This window comes from Papio anubis, chromosome 20 (assembly GCF_008728515.1).
Source record: "Papio anubis isolate 15944 chromosome 20, Panubis1.0, whole genome shotgun sequence".
In the NCBI taxonomy this organism is placed as follows: domain Eukaryota; kingdom Metazoa; phylum Chordata; class Mammalia; order Primates; family Cercopithecidae; genus Papio; species Papio anubis.
The window spans coordinates 45,601,659-45,621,557 of NC_044995.1; the positions used below are offsets into that span (position 1 = coordinate 45,601,659).

Consider the following 19,899-nt stretch of genomic DNA (forward strand, 5'->3'; position numbering starts at 1 on the left):
AGAATTTTCTAGAATTTTACATTATGATTATCTTTTGAACCATTTTTGGCTTAAAACAAAGGTTAGCAAATTAAGGCACAGCACTGTCACCTGTGTTTTTTTGTTTTGTTTTGTTTTTTGATGTTGTTGTTTTATTTATGTTTTTATCTTTGAGAGACAGAGTCTTACTCTTTGGCCGAGGCTGGAATGCAGAATCGTGATCACAGTTCACTGCAGTCTGAGATTCCTGGCTTCAAGCAATTCTCCCGCCTCAGCCTTCCGAGTAGCTGGGACTACAGGCACCACCACCGCACCTGGCTAATTTAAAAAAAAAATTTTTCTTTTCTTTTTTTAGAGATGGTGTCTTGCTATATTGCTCAGGCTGGTCTCAAACTTACAGCTTCAATCAGTTCTTCTGACTCAGCCTCCCAAAGTGCTGGGATTGTGGGCATGAGCCAACAAGAACAGAGCCACAGCAATCCCCTTTGCAGTAGCCTGTGTCTGCTACAGCAGTAGTATTTGGACAGAGACCATGTGGCCTGCAGAGCCTTAAGGTATTTAGTATCTGACCCTTTGCAGAAAACAGCTTGCCAACCCCTGGTTTAAAACAAATAATAGAAATCAATAATTCTTTGAATCCGAAGACTTTAGGGCAACCAGCAAGATGAAACAGTAATGTGTAATATTTGCTCAGATGAATTGAAAATGCTTTTAAAGTCACTACTTGTTGTGTCAGTAATGTTTTCACAGCTAAGGGGGTTTCATTGCTTTGTGATTTGCAGGCTAATTTGCATGTATGACCTTCAAGGAGTCTATGCCAATTACATAAACATGTTGGAGTTGAACCGGAAGGCTAGTTAGGAAGGCATTTTTCAAAATGCCAAGTAGGCCAGGCGTGATGGCTCACACCTGTAATCCCAGCACTTTGGGAGGCCGAGACGGGCAGATCACAAGGTCAAGAGTTCGAGACCAGCCTGACCAACATGGTGAAGCCCCATCTCTACTAAAAATACAAAAAATTAGCCGGGCGTGATGGCAGATGCCTGTAATCCCAGGTACTCAGGAGGCTGAGGCAGGAGAATTGCTTGAATCCAGGAGGCAGAGGCTGCAGTGAACCGAGATCGCACTGCTGCACTCCAGCCTGGTTGACAGAGTGAGACTCCATCTCAAAAAAAATTAAAAATAAAAATTAAAAATAAAATGCCAAGTATAGGTCTTATCAGAATATTGGCTCACAGCCAATTCTAAATGGGCTTTTAAAAATAACTGCCCTCCAGCCTTGGGAGCTGGGCTGCCCACTTCTGTCACTCGCACTTCTGTGGCACCGTCGGCGGAGAGGCACGTGGGAAACCTCTGTGCTGAGGCCAGGAGTGGGAGGAGCCTTTGTGGGTGTTCGCTTCCCTGTCGGAGGACAGTGTCCACATGGCTCTGGAGTCCTTCCTGCCACTCGGGAGTGAGGTGGAAAGTAAACACACAGGGCGGGCAGCTGGCTTTGTTTCTCCTTGGCTTTCTGGTTCAGGGCCTGCAGGGAGCAGCTGCAGTACGTGTCAGAAGTGAGGGTTTGAGAGCCCTCCTGGTTTCATTCTCCCTTGCGGAGGTCATCAACCCGTCCCCGTCTTGCTCTCCAGAAGTCAAACTGGGAGCGAGCTGTTAGAGCTGCTGCCGTCGTTTTTCTGAGGAGGTTCCCCGCCCCCCACTCTTTTTGCTTCAACATTGTATTTTGAAAATTTTCAAATCCTTGGAAAAGAGTGACACTGCAAACACTCGGGTATCCTGCACCTGGCTTCGCCGTTAACTTTGCTGCCCTCAGCTGGGGATCCTGCCCCTGACTTCCCTGTTAACATTGCTGGCCTCAGCTCTGATACTGGAAGTTAAGCCCCTGTGACATTTCTGCCCTGAATTCTTCCACAGGTATCTCATGGGGATAAGGCCATTCTGCATGGTCTTACTACCATGTTACTCCTACGAAAACGTTAATTCAGTAATATCCTCCAATATACAGTCTATGTTTTAAATTGTCCTAATTGTCCCTCAGATGTTACTTATAGCGACTTTAACAACTTCTTGATCCCCAAAGATCAAGAAGTCGCATCAACTGCGGGACCAGCTGACTTACCTTTCAGTAAACGAGATCTCAGACCACCCTATGGGGTGCAAGTAAAAGAGCCCCTTCCTCTCCACCATCTGCCCTCACACCATTCAAAGGAGACAGCTCTGTATGCTCAGGTTTTATTGCTGAATCATGATTCAGCATGATTTGGAGTTGAAAAGAAAGACATGAAGCTGCCAGCCCAGGAGTTAATTTTGTTTTTGTTCAGTGGCAGAACCACACAGCGGTTTTCTGTGGGCCCCACTGATGTGCCAGATTGCGCTTCAGCACACTGCAGATTGGGACCGTGGCCTGCGTGTGGGTGCTGGTGGCATCACTTAGCCTTGGGTGAGGTTGCCAAATCCTATTGTTCCAGGGCAGAAAAAGCCATGTGTGGTTTTAATTGTCGTCGTAGCGCCTAAAACGAAGCCATGGCCAGATTGGCAGCACAGGGATGTTGCTTACTGTCTTCCCATGCCTGGGCTTCCTGGGGAGGGCTCTGCTGTCTCGGCGAAATGCCTGCATTTACATGCACCAGTGTTTCCGGGGCAAAAATGAAACCTTTCCTTCTTAACTGTTGTGGTTGGAGGTAGAGTTCTTTCTTTTTCTTTTTAATGTGAAGAGAATTTAAATATCCTTATGTGGGCTGTTCCATTATTTGTAAAGACTAAACATTTCTTTCAGTTGCTCTCTCTCCAGAGCTTTTGTTAATCTGAAGTGGGGAGGCTTTGAGGTTGTACTAGCAGAATAATGCCCATTTGGTAAAAAGACAGAAGGCAGTTACAGAAATGCTATTTAGCAGAAAGTACAGTATCACTGAAAATGTGGTCGTCGCGTGTTTAGACCTGCTTTTGAGGCTTATGGTTGTTGTGATGAGCTTAGCCCTGGGGCACGTGGTTTTCGCCAGCCATGTGTATTTTAGGATGAGGTCAAAGGCTGGCAAAATCTTGATGTCTGATTTTACCAGACATGTTGAAAAACTCCAGGCTTCACTTTGGTTCTTTAGAGCTTATGCTTCCTGCCCAGGAGAAATGCTAGGACCTGAGTAGAAAATGCTGGAATGACATTGTTAATTCTCCCATCTGAGAGAGGAAGTGATGTAATACTTCTCAACAAACTCATCTTAACCGAAGATAACGAATTTGATCCTGTTTTGATGTCTTGATTTCCATGTTTGTGACTTACTTCTTGGTCTTCCTGTTTAGCATTTTGAATTACCATGAGGGTGTTCAAATATTTATATTTCAAAAGCAGGGATTACAAAAAATTCAAGTGGTTCTAAGTAGAGATAGGCAGTGCCTCACAGAGCTCTGGGTTTAATTTTTCTCTTGTGAGGTGTTAAGTCTCTCCCCATAAAGTAGCAACAGACATGGGTGGCTGGACCAACCACGGTGCCCTGTGCAGGTTTAGAGAGCGGTTGGTCCATGGATCTGCCCTGGATACAAAAAGGCAACAGTGTCCCCTTGATTACTTTTGAGATGTGAAGATTGCTTTTGCTTTCCTAGGAATTTGTGGACATTCTCTTACATCCTCTTTGTGTAGCTCCTTTCATCCTCCTGGATCACTACTTTTTAACTAGTGCCCAAACCCCATCTAAAGAGGTCACACAGCCACATCCACAGGGAGACGGGGTAGCCCTGTAGTCATTTAGGTCGCCGAGTGCGAGAGATGGCTCCATGTCATTGTATAATGCCAAGAGGGAGGTTTGGGGACTGGAGCCTGTCTGTTTTAGGATGCCAGGTGTTTAACCCATTTCTCAAGAAAAGTCTTGGAGTTATGGCCACAGAGCTCTCAGCCCATGGAAGCCCTGCTGGAGTCCCAAGAACCACCTTAAAGGATGCCGGGTGTTGTACTCTGGGGAGGAAGACCCAGAACCGGCTGCTCTCACCTTGGCAGCTTTCCAGATGAGCCCTTGCCCAAGGTGTTGAGGATGCACCTGGGAGAATCCTAGGCCGAGGGGCACTGCGGATGTGCCCCCCCATTCAGCTGAACTACCCGCCTGCCAGTGATGCAAAAACCAGCTCTCGGTGTCCGTGTCATCCCACACCTGCACTCACTGAGGTGGGAAAGAGCTTTCTGCATCCTGGGTGTAAGCAGAACAAATGGAAAGTGCTAGAAGAACTGTAGCGAGAAGCAGAAGCCCTTGACCCCAGCCTCCCTGGTTTCTCCCTAACTGTGGGGTTCCAGGCCCGCCTCCCCCTTTCCTAAAGCACAGAAATGGTGCTGATGGCTAGCTCCCCCATTTCAGTATTTTTGAGAGCCAGAAGGGGTTTAAATCTTTTGCATGATCGTCCCTTTTCCTTGATCACCAAGGCCCATAAGCCAAGTAGCTCCTTACCAGGCAGCCCATAGTTTTGGAAACGAGGGTCCTGCCTCTCATACATTGTAGAACCCCTTGCAGAGTCACATGGCACCTAGTCCACTCTCACTTTCCCTTCCGTCAGCCAGGAGAGCCGGTTTTGCTGAGCAGCATGTCCCTGCTCTCCCCACCTTCCTCCCAGGCGCAGGAGCTGCTGCAAGCCGAGCCAGCTCCAGCCTCTGCCCCTGCCCGCCCTTCCTGCTGTGTGGTGCAGCCTTTATTCACATTGAAGGAAAATTGTCTTTTTTGCTCCCAGTCCCCTGCAGAGCAAAAAGACTTGTCGGATTCGGGAGAGGAGCCTCGGGGGGAGGCTGAGGCCCCCCACCATGGCACGGGTCACCCCGAGTCAGCTGGCGAGCATGCCCTAGAACCTCCTGCCCCTGCTGGCGCCTCAGCCAGCACTCCTCCGCCTCCCGCTCCTGAAGCCCAGCTTCCTCCTTTTCCGCGAGAACTGGCAGGGGTAAGTCCACACCTACTCGGCACTCCTACTGCCCAGGGGGAGCCCAACCCAGACCAGCCCCTTTCCCTTCGGGTCCCTCAGATCCTGGCCCTAGCTAATTGTAAGCAGCTAATGGTAACTTAAAAGATGACAAGGATTTCTTCCAACTCCCTTTAATTCATGCTGCTGAAAAGTCAGGGAAGATCGAATCCCCTTTTAGCGTTTTCTAAATTGGGGGAATATATACCCACAGCAAGAGGCGAATCGTGTCTCCCGAAAAAGACATGAGGGGTCAGGAGGAATTGAGTCGTGTGAAGTAGAACCTTCCAAACCTGATTTGACCCCTTCACCCTCCTTCCATTTTTCTTTTTCTTGTTTCCCTGAATGTGGGCATTCAAGTTTAGCGTCTTAGAAACCCAAGAAGCTAAGGCTTCCTTTGATATCTAGGAAGAGGCGCTCTCCAACACAGATTATTTTGCAAGACTGATTGTATTTGGACTGTGGTTAAGGCGGTGAACTGATTGTCTTCAATCAAAGCAGGAAGAAGAAAAGACTCTTCCTTTGAACCCAGAAGGAATCCCCTGAGCCCTTTATCTTTGTATTAAGAAGCCTTTTGAAGATTATAGGTGGAGAAGATTGTGAACTCTCAAGAACAAGAAATGTCTTGGGTTTTTGAAGTTTGATAAATTGGGAAAGGTAAACATTATCCTACATTCAGGATTGAAAACTCCATCCTCTAGGTAACTCATGACAGAAGACCCCCATTCTCAGGACAGGGAAAAAGGACTCTTAACAAGAAAAGAAGGGACCCAGCTCTACCTGCCTGAGCACCAGGCAGCCTTCCAGGCTGGTACGGTCCCAAACCTTACCCCAGATCTCAGCGTTCCTTCTAGCACACACCAGTCCCCGGTTTTTAAGGAAATTATTAACATTCAGCTACAGCCACCAAACCCCAGGACACTTAGGAAGCACTATTCAGCCAGGGGTGGGTTGGAGTCCTGTGTTAACATTTTGGAGGAGTCAGTGTGTGATGGAAAAAGAAGCAACAGTCTTTACTTGTGCCAGAGGCTATGGGGAGAGGGTAACGGCGGTCGTGGCCTTTGTGACACAAAAGTGGGTTTGGGGTAGTGAGACAGGAGCCGCGGGAAGGAGTCCAGCCAGGAGGCACTTGTCCCACAGTGCACTGGGAGTACAGCCCTCCCACGAGCTGATGTAACGGCCACCAGAGCAAGAATTAGGAGGTGGCTGCACCCTTCTTTTGTTGGCAGAGCAGCTGCTGGAAACTTCTCCTGAGTCGGGTATGGTGAGTTACTGCACCTCTGGTCTTTGAGAGCACAGGAAATGGTGTTCTCAGGTTTCCATCTTTAGCCCTCTGGGGACAGATGGTCTTTAGGGTCCACCCCAGAGGCCTTCCACAGGTGCCTTCCACAGGTGCCTGGGTTTGAAAAACGCAGCCCACATAGAACTCTCCAGCTGCAGAGGTGATGGTTTCTAGAATGAGAGTAGCAAACAAGTGGATCACAGAGTTTTTGTGACAGCAGGTGCTCTTCGAGAGCGCACGCGCTGTTCTGTGCCCTGTGTACTTCTCAACAGAGGCCTGTGCGGGAGTGTCCGGAGGGGCCTCACCTCGTCCAGATGTTCATCTCTTTGGCCTGGCCGACCCAGGTAGATCTCAGCATCCTGATTCTCATGGACTTTGGGTCTGAGGCTCTGATCCTGAGAAATTCAAGCATCCCCTACACTGGCAGGGGGAAGGCGAAGCTGTATGGCAGGGAGCCTTGGGATGAGCTGGGGGTCACTGTGGGAGAGCCAGGATTGGGGGTTGCGCGGAGCAGTGTGTAAATGTTCCAGTGTAGCTCTGGTGACCATGCACATAACATGCACCTTATAGTTTTAGCATTCGTAACTTTCGGACACCCACTTTCAGGAGCCCCAGGAGAGCCATCATCAAGCCCCTTGTGACAGCTCTGAGCCAACCAGGGCTCCTTCCCTCGGGCTGTCTGCAGAGAACACCCTGACTGGTTGCTGAGGGCTCCTGTTAATTGGCTTTCTCTACTAATCGGGCCCACTCAGAGCAAAGTAAACTTTATTTTAGGTTACTTAGGCCATAGATCAAGTCAAATGGAACCCGATGCCAGCTGCTTCTTGGCCTGAGACTTTAATTTGGGTCTCACTCTGTATCACACTGGCGTTCAGGAAACCGCCCCCATGTTACCCGGCAGGTCTCATCCGTCACGTGTAGTCTGTTCACTTTATTCCACAGTCCCTGGGGAGAATGTAAAGCTGAGAGTTCTTGATAAATTATGGCTCGCTGAATTGTTGCTTGTAAAGGGCCCTTATCATCTTTCAGTCTCGTCAGAACCCTGGCCATGGAAGAGTCAGTACCAGGAAAAAGTCTCTATATATCAGATTTCCTGGCTTTCAGAAGACAGTCTGAAGAAGACCAAACCACATCCCAATTAAGTTCTCTGTTTGATGCGGAGAAAGCAGGCAGCTCTGGGCACTCACTCCGAACCTGGTGGAACTGTACTGGGCTGAAGCTCCCTGCCAAGGACCTGCTGAGCTTCAGATATGTTTATTAGACCCACCAGGGAGCTTAAGGAGGTTCTGGAATGAATCCCTCTGGCCAGTTTCCCCCCACCTTCTAGTCCCTGCACAGGATTTGGCCCTCAGCACCCCTCAATGTTCAGACCTTTGGAAGCCCCCTCTCACTGGCTTTTCTCAGGGCCTGCCCTTTTGACAGGAATTTCTCAGCTGGTTGCCTCTGCCACTGAATAAAAAGCATCGAACTGGCCCATCATTTATTTTGTATCCCAGGCATCCAGCCATGACCAGCCAGGTTTTCTAACTTGTCAGACTCACTGAGACCCTGGTACGCCTCTTGGTTGCCACAGTTTTATAGAGGGGATTTATCTCTTTTTTTGACATGGAGTCTCGCTCTGTCGCCCAGGCTGGAGTGCAGTGGCCTGATCTCAGCTCACTGCAAGCTCCACCTCCTGGGGTTCACACCATTCTCCTGCCTCAGCCTCCTGAGTAGCTGGGACTACAGGTGCCTGCCACCATGCTCAGCTAATTTTTTTTAGTATTTTTAGTAGATACGGGGTTTCACCATGTTATCCAGGATGATCTCGATCTCCTGACCTCGTGATCCGCCGACCTCGGCTTCCCAAAGTGCTAGGATCACAGGTGTGAGCCACTGCGCCTAGCCATCTAGAGGGAATTTGTCTGACATGGCCTTGCTTTCTGGTCTTTCCTAGGGGACCAGGTAGACAGTGCCATTCCTTCCTGCTTCTTCCTTGTTGGTCTTTGTGTCTGGAGTCGGCTTCTGAAACTCTGTGCCTTGCCCTGGGCCGCCTTGGCACCCGTGTCCTCCTTGAGGCCACACCAGACAGTCTGACAAGATCCGTGATTTTTGGACAGGGCAGTTCTTAATAAATGTGACAACCACGATTTTCACTGTTTCGTTCCTTATGCCACGAACAAACTTCCCACCCCTGTATTCCCATTCCAGATGGGATGTGCCCCCCGTCTTGTATTTAGCGACAGGGACTCATGCGCCTCACAGAATTGAGCTACTTCCCACAAGCTCCCAGTGGCTCCTGGTGGGGAGCTTGCTGCGCCGCCAGCCCCCACCCCGCCGGCAGGGACGCAGGGCACAGGGTCAGCACTCACAGTGCTCGCTCCTGACCAGCCTGCAGCCCGAGCCACGGGAGGGCTGCTTCACCTCTGAGCCTGCTCCGTTCGCTTCTGCTGTCCCAATGCCAGAAAGAAGTCGAAGGGCCCTCTGGTCTTCTTTCTCTTCTGCTTCCTTCTTATTACTCTGGGGCGCTGTCATCGTGGTGTTGAAATGGGTGCTGACCAGCGTTCCCGGGTGTCATCCTGAAGCCCTGCCCCTCGCAGCAGCGGAGTCTCGTTTGGGAAAAGCGGAGGAGGAGGAGGAAATGGGGCTCTGTGTCCTGCTTCTGTCCTCACCCCTCCCCATTAAGCTCGCGTCCTCGGAGCTTGCTCTTTTGTTTGGTTGGTTTTTTTTCTCTCTCTCTTTTCTTTTTTTGAGACAGAGTCTCACTCTGTTGCCCGGGCTGGAGTGCAGTGGCTCTATCTCAGCTCACTGCAAGCTCCGCCTCCGGGTCCAAGCGATTCTCCTGACTCAGTCTCCTGAGTAGCTGGGATTACAGGCATGTAGCACCATGCCTGGCTACTTTTTGTATTTTTAGTAGAGACGGGGTTTCTCTATGTTGGCCAGGTTGGTCTCGAACCCCTGACCTCAGGTGATCCACCCGCCTAGGCCTCCCAAAGTGCTGGGATTACAGGCGTGAGCCACTGTGCCCGGCCTGGAGCTTACTCTTAAAATCCTCCTGAGCTCTGGTTGCAGACCTCTGGGCGCTGACCCCGAGTGTGTCCCAGGCATTGTTCGGGACCAACCCCTGAGGACCCACTGCCTTGTTTGGGATGAGGGGTGGCCCCAGACTGCCTTGACGCCAAACAGGTCCAGATTCCTGGGCTGCTGACTCCAGGAAATGGAAAATGTGGAGCTGGCATTGGCTGTGTATGGGGCTGGGTGGCTCAAAGGAGGTTCCTTCACCCCAAACCTTTTCCTACTTTGGAGAAGACAGCACAAGCCAGCTGGACAGCAAGTTCCAACATCTCCTGAGAGGAGAGGCCCTCCATCCCAGCAAGGCGCAGGGTGCGGAGGCCTGGACGGGGACAGAGGGCAGGCGGCGCCTCACGTGGCCAGTGGGTTAGGATTCTAGAAGAGCTCTCCACAGGCACACATTCTGTCTTCTTGCTTCCCTCCGCTGGGTCTTAGTGGAGAGTTGCTGGCAGGAGGTTCCCCTGTTGGAATCTTCCTGTGTTGTCCTTCCCAGGCCTTGGCTTCCCAGCCTTTCCAGGACCAAGAGGCCCCCCACTTTGCTGCAGGCAGGTTCTTAGAAGAGATTTGGGGCACGGATTTGAGAGTTTCCTGAGGTCAGGGGTCAGACAGCATCTGAACCTTGTCTGTCTAGGCACCCGTTCTTCTCAGGGTCACTGAAGGGGGACACAGTGTAGGACATGGACTCCACCCATGCAGCAAGTCCTCAGCAAGCGCCTTCTGTGCAAGTGTCCCGTGTGTCAGGTGAATGAACTGTGTTGTAGGAGACACCTGTGAGATCATCTCCCTCTGTGATAGAACAAAACAGGGTAGCTCCCAAGAGGGGCTGGGATAGGGAGTGAGCACATGCTTACCCTGGAGGTGGTGCTCACAGCATCTCAGACACGCAGGAACAGGGAGGGAGGGCGCCCACGGAGGAGCAGCACTCAGTGAGGCAGGAGTAACCAACATGTTGAGAAAACAGGAGGCCACATGGCCAGAGCCTGGTGGCAGAGGGGACCCTGTGCCTGAGGAGGCCACCAAGGCAGGAGGGAAAGGTACGTTCTCCGGGGACTAGAGCTAATGGGACTTGCTGGCAGGTTGGAGGTGGTGGGTGAAGGGGAGGATGAGTCCAGAATGCCTGGGGACACCACAGTGTTCCCAGGGCTGCGCCTAGAGTCACGAGGAGACCCCAGGAGACTGTTGGGAGCCCTGGGGCCACACTCTTGACCTGGACATGCTGCTCTGGAGAGAGCGTCCATGGCATCCACGGTCCCTGAGAGGCATGGGGTATCGTGAAAAGAGCCCCCAAAATGCGCAAAGCAAAAACGGACAGAACTGAAGGGCATAATAGTCGAGTCAACCGTAAGAGTTGGAGACTTAGTACCCCACTTTGAGTAATGGATAGAACATCTAGACAAGATCAGTGAGGAGTTGGAGACTCAGTGCCTCACGTTGAGTAATGGATAGAATATCTAGACAGGATCAGTAAGGAAGCAGGACTTGAGCAACACAAAAACCAACCAGACCTAACAGACATATAGGACACCCCACCCAAACAGCGGGGTACACGGCCTTCTCAAGTGCACATGGAAAATTCTGAATGGGAGACCATTTGTTAGGTCACCAAACACATCTCAAATTTTAAAGGATTGAAATATGGAGTATGTGCTCCAATCACAAGGAGATAAAATTGGAAATCAGAAACAGGGAAACTGGGAAATTGACACGTGAAAATTAACCTAGATAACCACTGAGCCAGAGAGTTAGGTGTGCAGGCAGCAGGAGAAACATGCTGTGCAGGGGTGAGGAGACATGAGGGAGGTCAGGGACCAGCTGCCTCCGTAAGGCCAGACTCAGGTCTTCTCCGGCTTCTCCATGGGCTGCAGGGGGCCTGGGATGCAGTGTCTTTTTGTTGAACAGATGGTAAACGGGCTTCTACCGTGAGGACCAGTTCCTTCCTAAGTCTAGTGGGGTCCCTGACACAACTCCCAGGATCAGAATGAGCCACAGAGAAAGAGTATAAGAGGCCTGGAGGTCATCTCACCAAGGGGTTCGTTCTCGCCTGAGGGAAAAGGAGGATGTCACTGGATGAGAGAGCAGGTTGTCTACAGAGGCCAGAGAGGGTCTGGCCATCTCCTGGTCCCAGAAGTCATTTAGTAAGGGACAGATCCCCCAGGACCAGGGAGGACACCGTGTAAGGATTTTGGTACAGTTGAAATGCTCGTTGGATTAAAAGGGGAGAGAAAAGCCTAGAGCCACAGGATGGGACTTGGGGGCAGGGATGTCCTGGGCCTGCTGTTAGAAATGGATGGGAGGACAGGTAAGGCCAGGGAAGCCAGAGGTGAGGCAAACAGTGCGGTGTCCGAGGCGATCGGGCTGTGCCGAGGCAGCTGGCCTCAGACGGGGACCTGCATAGAGCATTTGGAGGCCAAAGCCAGCCTGCGGGGCTCTGGAGGGCCTGGATTACCCCGAGGGCAAGGAGGCTGTGTTAGGTGTCGTTTCTCAGAGCTGCCTGCACTGGGAGGCTGATGTAAGGGCCCGCTAAGGGCGGTAGCTGGCCCAGGCATGAGATGCCCAGGCTCATCATCAGATGAACAAAGGTTTTGGCAACCTGGGTGGGCAGATACTGCTTCTCTGTGTTTCTGTCACCTTTGCTAAGTATGAGGGTGAACAATAGCTGGAACCTGTACCCACTCCACAGATGTCACCCAAGAAGAGGGATGCCAAGGTGGTGACAGCTCAGCACTATCAGATGCAACCCCAGGCTCTGGCATCTCTAGAAAGGTTCCCAGTCCAGGTCCCTCGCCTCCTGGCTGCACCCAGGACTCACTCCACACCCCTGACTCCCTGTTCATGTCTGCCTTGAACTCTAAAGCCCTGCCCCCAGCGTAGCCTCAGCGTTTTACATCAGTTGGGAGTTTGGTCTCATCAGGTGTGGGCCACGAGCATTGTAATCATCTGCTCCCAGTGCTGGGCTGAGCACCTTACCTGCCCTGCCTGTCGCCTCACGCATCCCCGTTTTCCAGGTGAGGAGACCGAAACCTGGGCGAGGTAAGGTTTCACCCTGAGAAAATGGCAGAGCCGGAATAAATTTGACAGTTCTTCTTGCCTTCAAGAGGCGGCAGGGACTAAGCAGCCTCTGCGCCCCTCGTGCTCTTGTCCTGGCCAGAGTTGGTACTGACTCTAGGGCCAGGCTGCTTGATGCATTGCGTTTTGGACTCAGTGGTATTTTCACAATTGCCCCAGTGACTAAGAGAACCCACTGTTGTGTTACAAGGATTTTGTGTTTCCCACGCACTTTGATGATGTCATCTTGTGGGGATAGTGGTAATCAGCCCTCACTCATACAGTCCCCTGGGACTATTTCCAACGCCCTCTTAGAACACGGGCCTCAAGCAAGAAGCTCAGGCTTGCTTTTCCCACACAAACCCATGTTGTCAGCTCACATGGGAGGCGAAAGTCCAGGGTAGGGTTTTTTCTGACTGTCGTGAACGAACTATGTGACTTCAAGTCAACGTTCTCTGGGTTCTCACTGCCACACGCTGCAGTCCTGGGCCTGTAAGCTAAGATGATGTTTACATTTTTAAAGGATTATAAAAGCAAAAACAAAGAATATATGACAGAGACCAAATGTGGCCCACAAAGCCAACAGTACCGACAGTCTGGCCCTTTATGGGAAAATGCGCCACCCCGACTTGAGGGGGGTCTCCCTTGGCTCCTGTGCTCTTCGGTTTTATTTATTGCAGTTTGCTTTCCCAGGCCCCTCTGCAGTTTGCAAAGCACTTTCACATGCATCATCTCCCGTAAGCCCCAGCAGCTTGTCGAGGCAGACGGGCCTCATTTGGCTAAACTTGACCTCTGAGGAGCATGTTTGAAAATAAGAAAATTGGTTCTTCTGCTTGCTCTTGCGGGGAGTATGCCAGGAGGAGCAGCACCCACTCATCGGTGTGCTTTTGGCTGCTACATTCTGAGACAGGACATAAATGAGGGATTGTGTTGCGGGAGAGGATATAAACACTACTCATTTTAAGTTTTGAGGGTTTTGTTTTGTTTTGTTTTGTTTTGAGATGAGATGTGTCCTTCAGGCTGGAGTGCGGTGGCATGGTCATAGCTCACTGCAGCCTCAGACTCCTGGGCTCAACTGATGCTCCTGCCTCAGCCTCCGGGGGAGCTGGGGCTACAAGCATTCACCCCCATGCCCAACTGATTTTTGTGTGGTTGGGTTTTTTTGTTTGTTTGTTTGTTTGGTTTTGGTTTTTTGGTTTTTTGAGACGGAGTCTCGCTCTGTCGCCTAGGCTGGAGTGCAGTGGCACGATCTCGGCTCACTGCAAGCTCCGCCTCCCGGGTTCCTGCCATTGTCCTGCCTCCGCCTCCCAAGTAGCTGGGACTACAGGTGACCGCCACCATGCTCAGCTAATTTTTTGTATTTTTAGTAGAGACGGGGTTTCACCATGTTAGCCAAGATGGTCTCGATCTCTTGACCTCGTGATCCGCCCTCCTCGGCCTCCCAAAGTTCTGGGATTACAGGCATGAGCCACCGTGCCCGGCCTGGTTTTTTATAAAGACAGAGTCTTGCCATGTTTCCCAGACTGGTCTCAAACTCCTGGGCTCAAGCGATTCTTCTGCCTCAGCCTCCCAAAGTGTGCTGGGATTACAGGCGTGAGCCACTGCGCCCAGCCCATTTTAAGTCTTCTTTTTTTTTTGGGAGACAGAGTCTCCCTGTGTGGCCCAGGCTGGAGTGCAATGGCATGATCTCAGCTCACTGCAATCTCTGCCTCCCGGGCTCAAGCCATTCTTGTGCCTCAGCCTGTAGCTGAGATTACAGGCGTGTGCCACCACGCCCAGCTACTTTTTTTTGTATTTTGAGTAGAGACAGGGTTTTACCGTGTTGGTCAGGCTGGTCATGAATCCATTTTAAGTCTTGGTTGCTAGTTGTTCACACTCTAAAGCTAAAGTTTATGGAATAGGAAACAGGTCCCTCCCCTCAACCTGTGACTGGGCTTTGTCTTTGATGGTTCTGTTCAAAATGCTTCACAAGCAGGCTTTGGTCCAAAACATCCAAGCTCTTACTTGCTCTGGAAATAACGGCCCACCCTGAGACAAGGATGTGCACGGTAGAATGTTCCAGGGCTAGGAAGGGAAACCATTTCTATCTGGTGTGATGCGACCGTTTTACACAAGTCCGCTGCCCTCAAGGGTGGAGAGGGTCGCTTTTCAGCTCTTGGCAGGATGAACAGGGGCCAGATGAGGTTCGGCTGTGTTTGAATTTGGGGGTGGCGGGCCAGTTAGCGTAACCTGTGGAGAAACAAGAAACCGATCCGGGTGCTGCGGATACTTTCCCAGCCACTGAGAGGATTCCTTGGCATGTGTTTGTGAAGCTGGGTGCAGAGGTTCACCAGGGGGAATATTTGAGCTTTGGGCTGAAATCCTGGCTCGTTCGGGTGCTGGGCTCTGGGAGTTACTGGGAGTTAGCTGCCCGCGGTGCATGTTGGGATATTTGTTATGGAGCCAAGAGTTGCTCGGTTGCCGTGAGGCTGACGCCCTCTGACCCCGGCTGTGTGCTCCTTGTTTCAGAGGTCAGCTGGCGGCTCCAGTCCTGAAGGCGGAGAAGGTAAGGAGCTCTCTAACACCTTTGACCATCTTCAATTTTAAAAACGGAAGGAACCTGATTTTTCTCCTCCTTTTCTCATCATTTTCTGTAGATTCTGACAGAGAAGATGGAAATTACTGCCCTCCTGTCAAGCGAGAAAGAACGTCCTCTTTAACCCAGTTCCCACCCTCACAGTCAGGTAAAATATGCAAACTTACCGAATAGTAAAAACATTTATGCTTACAAACCCGCCGTTCCCCTCAGTGCTGCGCGTCCGTCTGCTGTGTCCTTCCTGCCCAGCTCCGGTTAGAGTCGATCTGAGGCTCGGACTCGGTCAGGAGTGAGGTGAGAGCTTGCCCAGAGTGCAGCACTAGGGGTCCTCATCTAGAATCAGTGACGCTGACAGCATGGTGAGACTTGGTGGCCTGAGGAAGACTGGGAAGAGATCGTCCCTCTGAAATGGAGGAAAGGGGTTGACTGCTTAGAGCCCTGTTGGGGCCTCTGCCTGTTAATTACGTCTCTTCTTTCCAAGGCTGGGCACAGACTGGGGGTTTAGGGGTCGGGTGTTCTCCTGACCCCTCAGCTGCATGCCCAGCACAGGCAGTCCAGTGCAGTAGCCCAGACATGCACATGCATGTGCACACAAGCATGCACACACAGTAACCAGCAAGCCAGGAGGCCTCAGCAGAGGCCCGTGTGTGATGCTGTGAACTCCCAGAGGAGAGGAGCTTGTTGGGGCCTGGAAGGGTGGGTCAGGCTCGGACTGTGGAGTAGGGCAGGCTAAAGGGCTTGGAGGCCCTGGACGTGAGGCCTGGTCTGAGCACAGGCATGGAGGTCAGCCTGGGGACTCATGCAGGCTGGTACAGGAGAGAGGTTCCTGAGGCAGATAACGCCATCAGCACTACTTAATGTGACACTCAGAAAGCCTGGCCTCCAGCCATGGAGTCGCCTGTGCAGATGTGAAGGTAAACACCACCGCAGGGCTGTTCTCTCGTCCCCGTCTTGACTTCCCACTCTGGCATTGTCTTGTGGCCTCTGTCTTGGCTGTCTGTAGCACCAACTTGGAGATACATGAGTGTTTAGACAGGTTCTCCGGTTACCCAACTGAAATCCATTCTTGGAAAGTTCATGTAAATCATTTTACAGTCCTGAACCTTCAGGATGTCACGTTGTTTCTGTGTATAGAAGTCACGCATGCGTTACAGGAACACACAGTGTAGGAAGCCAGGGTCCTTCCCCAGTCACCCCTCCACACCCCTGCTTTCATGCCCCTTTCCCATCATGTTGGTTTTGGACATGGCCACGTCTTTTGCAAGGCTGCATTAGGTTTTCCAGTGCTGTTACACTGTCGTCTGCTGACCGGATATTGTGGAACTGTCCAGATGGCTTGCAGTCGACATCCTTTATTTAATGATCTCTGCGCCCGTGGATAGGTGTTCTGTGGAATGAGGGAGCTCCGCTCCCTGCTTATTGATTTTATTCCTTCCCACTCACTGCCCACTGCTAGACCATGCTTGCTGCATCGGAAACCAGCATAGAGAAGAAGTGTTTGGGCTGTGAATGTAGGCTAAAGAGGTGAGGGACCACTGTTCTGCTCCCCTGGCCCACTTCAAATCACCTCCCGTCCAGCACAGCAGCCCCCAAGAGACAACTCAGCTTTCAATCTTCAGGACAACAGGAGGCGTGAGGGGCACTGATAATTTGAACAGTGTTGTCTTTGGTTCCATTCTGCGTAGAGTGAGTTCTTCCCCTACGAATTCCACTTCATTTGTGGAAACTTGTTGGCCGGCTCACACCCTGGGAAGCAGTTGCCCTGATGAAGGAAGATCTTAGGTGGGGGAGGGGACCCCACGGACAATCCTCCGCAGGTGAGAAGGAATCAGGGCCTCTAATATGGCCTGGAGCATCCGGCACCTCCCCTGCCAGCTGCCCCTGCAGGGGTGCAGGGACAAGGGTGTGGCCCCAGTTGACCAGAGTTAACTGTAGTCATCAGACAGATGAAGGCCGTCGGGCTGGAGACCCTCATAGTGCTATAAAGAGAGTTTTGGGGTTTGCTTTCTGGGGAAAGACTGAATGCCCTGTTTGCGTGCTGTCCCATCTCCTCCCGTGGGACATGAGGGTCCACCCCACCCATTCATGCTGTTTTTCCTCTTGTTCCCTCCCCCACCTGCACCTCCTTGCTGACAGTTTCAAAAAACAATGTTTTTATGCCATCAAGCTTCTGCGAGCCATCTGCAGGCAATTCCGACTCAGACCCAGGTGAGCCCCCGCCCCTCTGCCTTCCCGCCCAGCCTGGGGGTTCTCCTGGGAGGAAAAGCAATTGGTGTTGGAAAATCAGATCTTCAGCAGGCATTTAAAGTCAGTCCTTTTTCAGCTGTTAAAATTTTCCTCCAACTCTTCAGCTTATAGTTTGGGGATCTGGCGTGAGATGAGGCTTCATAAGCCCTTATGTTTGTTTCTGCAAGCAGGGCTTGGTTGCATGGGGCTTTAAGTCCTCTAAAAACAACCTGTAAAGAAATGCATTACTCATTTTTCAAAATTTTACACAAGTAATGCATTCATAATTGGGTTTTTTTGTTTTTTTAGATGGAGTTTCACTCTTTTTGCCCAGGCTGGAGTGCAGTAGCATGATCTCAGCTCACTGCAACCTCCACTTCCCGGGTTCAAGTGATTCTCCTACCTCAACCTCCCAAGTAGCTGGGATTACAGGCGCACACCACAACGCCAGGGTAATTTTGTATTTTTTAGTAGAGATGGGGTTTCACCTGTTGGCCAGGCTGGTCTTGAACTCCTGACATCAGGTGATACGCCCGCCTCGGCCTCCCAGAGTGCTGGAATTACAGGCATGAACCACCGCACCTGGCCCATAATTGTTTTTTCTTTAAATCAGAAATATTTTAAGTAAAAAGAATTCCTGCCCCTTCCCCACTCACGCTGCCATCCCAGAGGTAGCGCCTGTGAAGTTGGTGAATTTCCAGACCCCTTTTCAGTGTATTAAATTCTCACATTAATGTTGCTTAGATCTACCTAGATAAATATGTTTAATCACAGCTTCAAAACTTTTTGTGTGTTTTGGAGATGGAGTTTCACTCTTGTCCCCCAGGCTGGAGTGCAGTGGGACGATCTCGGCTCACTGCAACCTCCGCCTCCTGAGTTCAAGCAATTCTCCTGCCTCAGCCTCCCAAGTAGCTGGGATTACAGGCATGTGCCACCATGCCCGGCTAATTTTTGTATTTTTAGTAGAGATGGGGGTTTCACCATGTTGACCAGGTTGGTCTCGAACTCCTGACCTTGAGGTGAACTGCTCGCCTCAGCCTCCCAAAGTGCTAGGATTACAGGCGTGAGCCACCACATCCGGCCCCCAGCTTTAAAATGTTAAGGACAGCCGCTCCCCCGTTCTGAAGAATATGGAGCCTGCCTTTTTGGTCTTTCACTGGAGAACCAACTCGAAGGTTTCCTGCAAGTTTCTCCCATGTGGCTGAAATTCCTCATAAAAGATTTAACGAGCAAGTTTAACAACCTGAATTCTGTAACTCAACCTACCTTATATAAATTCATTGCTGACTTCAAAAGCATTGTGAGATAAGTTAGCCGCTGGCGTGACGTCCGTGTCAAGGGAAGAGGTGGGTTTTTATAACTCTGAGCATTGAGTTGATGGCCCCGTTTCAGAGAGTCATTTTGACTCTAAAAGCAGACCGTTTTGAGCCAACCGCCTGTTCTCGTCCTGCAGAGGGGCTTTGGTGGTTCAAGGTTCTCAGGAAGGGCAAAATGTTGGTTATTCCCGGGGTGTCACTTAGCAGGTGGTGGTCTGGACGGGAGCCTGCCGTGGTGAGGCAGGTTCTGCTTTAGGTGATCAGTTTCTAAAGCCGTGTGTCTGGACCCATTTGTGCTGCTGAGCTCTGTTACAAATCTCATGATCACTTCTGAGGTCTGTGAGCAAGGCCTCCCTCCTGTCTGTCTGCCCACAGACCTCTCCCCTCCAGTCTCAGGAGCAGGCAGCTGTTTCGCAGGCCCCGACACGGCATGGTTTAAAGCCCCAGCGCCCTCACACATGAAAAGCCGGTCATGTTAGCCTCACATCTGTGCTGCAAAGCCACCTTCACATCCTTGTCTGCCTACCTTCTGTTTTTTAGCTTTAATTTTGAAAAGGTTTAACACGGAACAATTTATCTGTCCCTTTTATCTGGAGACCCCATTTAGCTTTCTCCAGTCGGCTCCATGAGTCCATTAGGAAAAAGGACTCAGACCCTGGTCCTACGTCACATACCTCCACTTTCATCAGGAACGGGTCTTCAGGCTTCCCTTGACTTTCATGACCTCGAGGATTACACGTCAGCTGTTGGGTAGAAGTCTCTCAGTTGGGGCCTGTCCAGTGTGTCCTGGTGGTGAGACCCAGGTGTGGTGTCTTGGATGAGAACGTCACAGAAGCCATGCACAGTACTCATTTGTCCCCTGACCAGCACGGAGTAGCTGTGACCTCGATCAGGGTGCTGTCTGCCAGGTTTCGCCACTGTAAACTTACTTTACCCTTTGTGCTGGATGGTTTCTGAGAGACACTTTAGACTCCGGGACTGTGTGTACCTTGTCGCACTCCTGCCCTCCAGTGCTCACTCCCAGTGATGTTTTCAAAGTGATGTTTCCTGCTGACAACTGCCCCATGGGATTCTCTTCCTTTTTTTTTTTTTTTTTCCTTTTTGAGACAGAGTCTCGCTCTGTTGCCCAGGCTGGAGGGCAGTAGCACAATCTCGGCTCACTGCACCCTCTGCCTCCCAAGTTCAAGCGATTCTCGTGACCCACCCTCTCAAGTAGCTGGGAATCCCACCAGCCGTGGGATTCTGTGGGCACCATCCCTGCTGCGTTGATTAGTGGTGTTCCCTGGAAGGAGGAGCTTGCCTTCTCCGCACATGTTTGTTGATTGATTGTGTCAACATGGACAGATGAGCTTCTGTTGGCATCAGTGGGTGACCGTCTGTGGTTACTGGTTTTTATTTAATGTTCAGATTGTCCCACATTCGGCCAGTGGAAGCCCTGTCAGGCAGGTCCCCATTGTTGTTTTGAGCACTTACCTTACTTTGTCGCAACAGGAGTCTCC

General features: G+C 51.1%; 1 protein-coding gene across 15 annotated transcripts in view; it reads left to right on the forward strand.

Annotated features, from left to right (window-relative positions):
• Window positions 1-19,899, forward strand: part of RANBP3 (RAN binding protein 3) — a 62,588-nt gene that overhangs the window by 21,959 nt on the left and 20,730 nt on the right. For 5 of the 15 annotated variants that reach the window (XM_031660067.1, XM_031660068.1, XM_031660080.1 and 2 more), the window contains 4 exons: window positions 4,684-4,887; window positions 14,792-14,828; window positions 14,920-15,006; window positions 16,995-17,066. In XM_031660067.1, the coding sequence (XP_031515927.1) occupies window positions 4,684-4,887; window positions 14,792-14,828; window positions 14,920-15,006; window positions 16,995-17,066 (400 nt within the window). Of the gene's footprint in view, window positions 1-4,683; window positions 4,888-5,406; window positions 5,563-14,791; window positions 14,829-14,919; window positions 15,007-16,994; window positions 17,067-19,899 lie in introns of all 15 variants that reach the window. The other 10 variants (XM_031660073.1, XM_031660081.1, XM_031660074.1 and 7 more) reach the window with 4 other exon arrangements.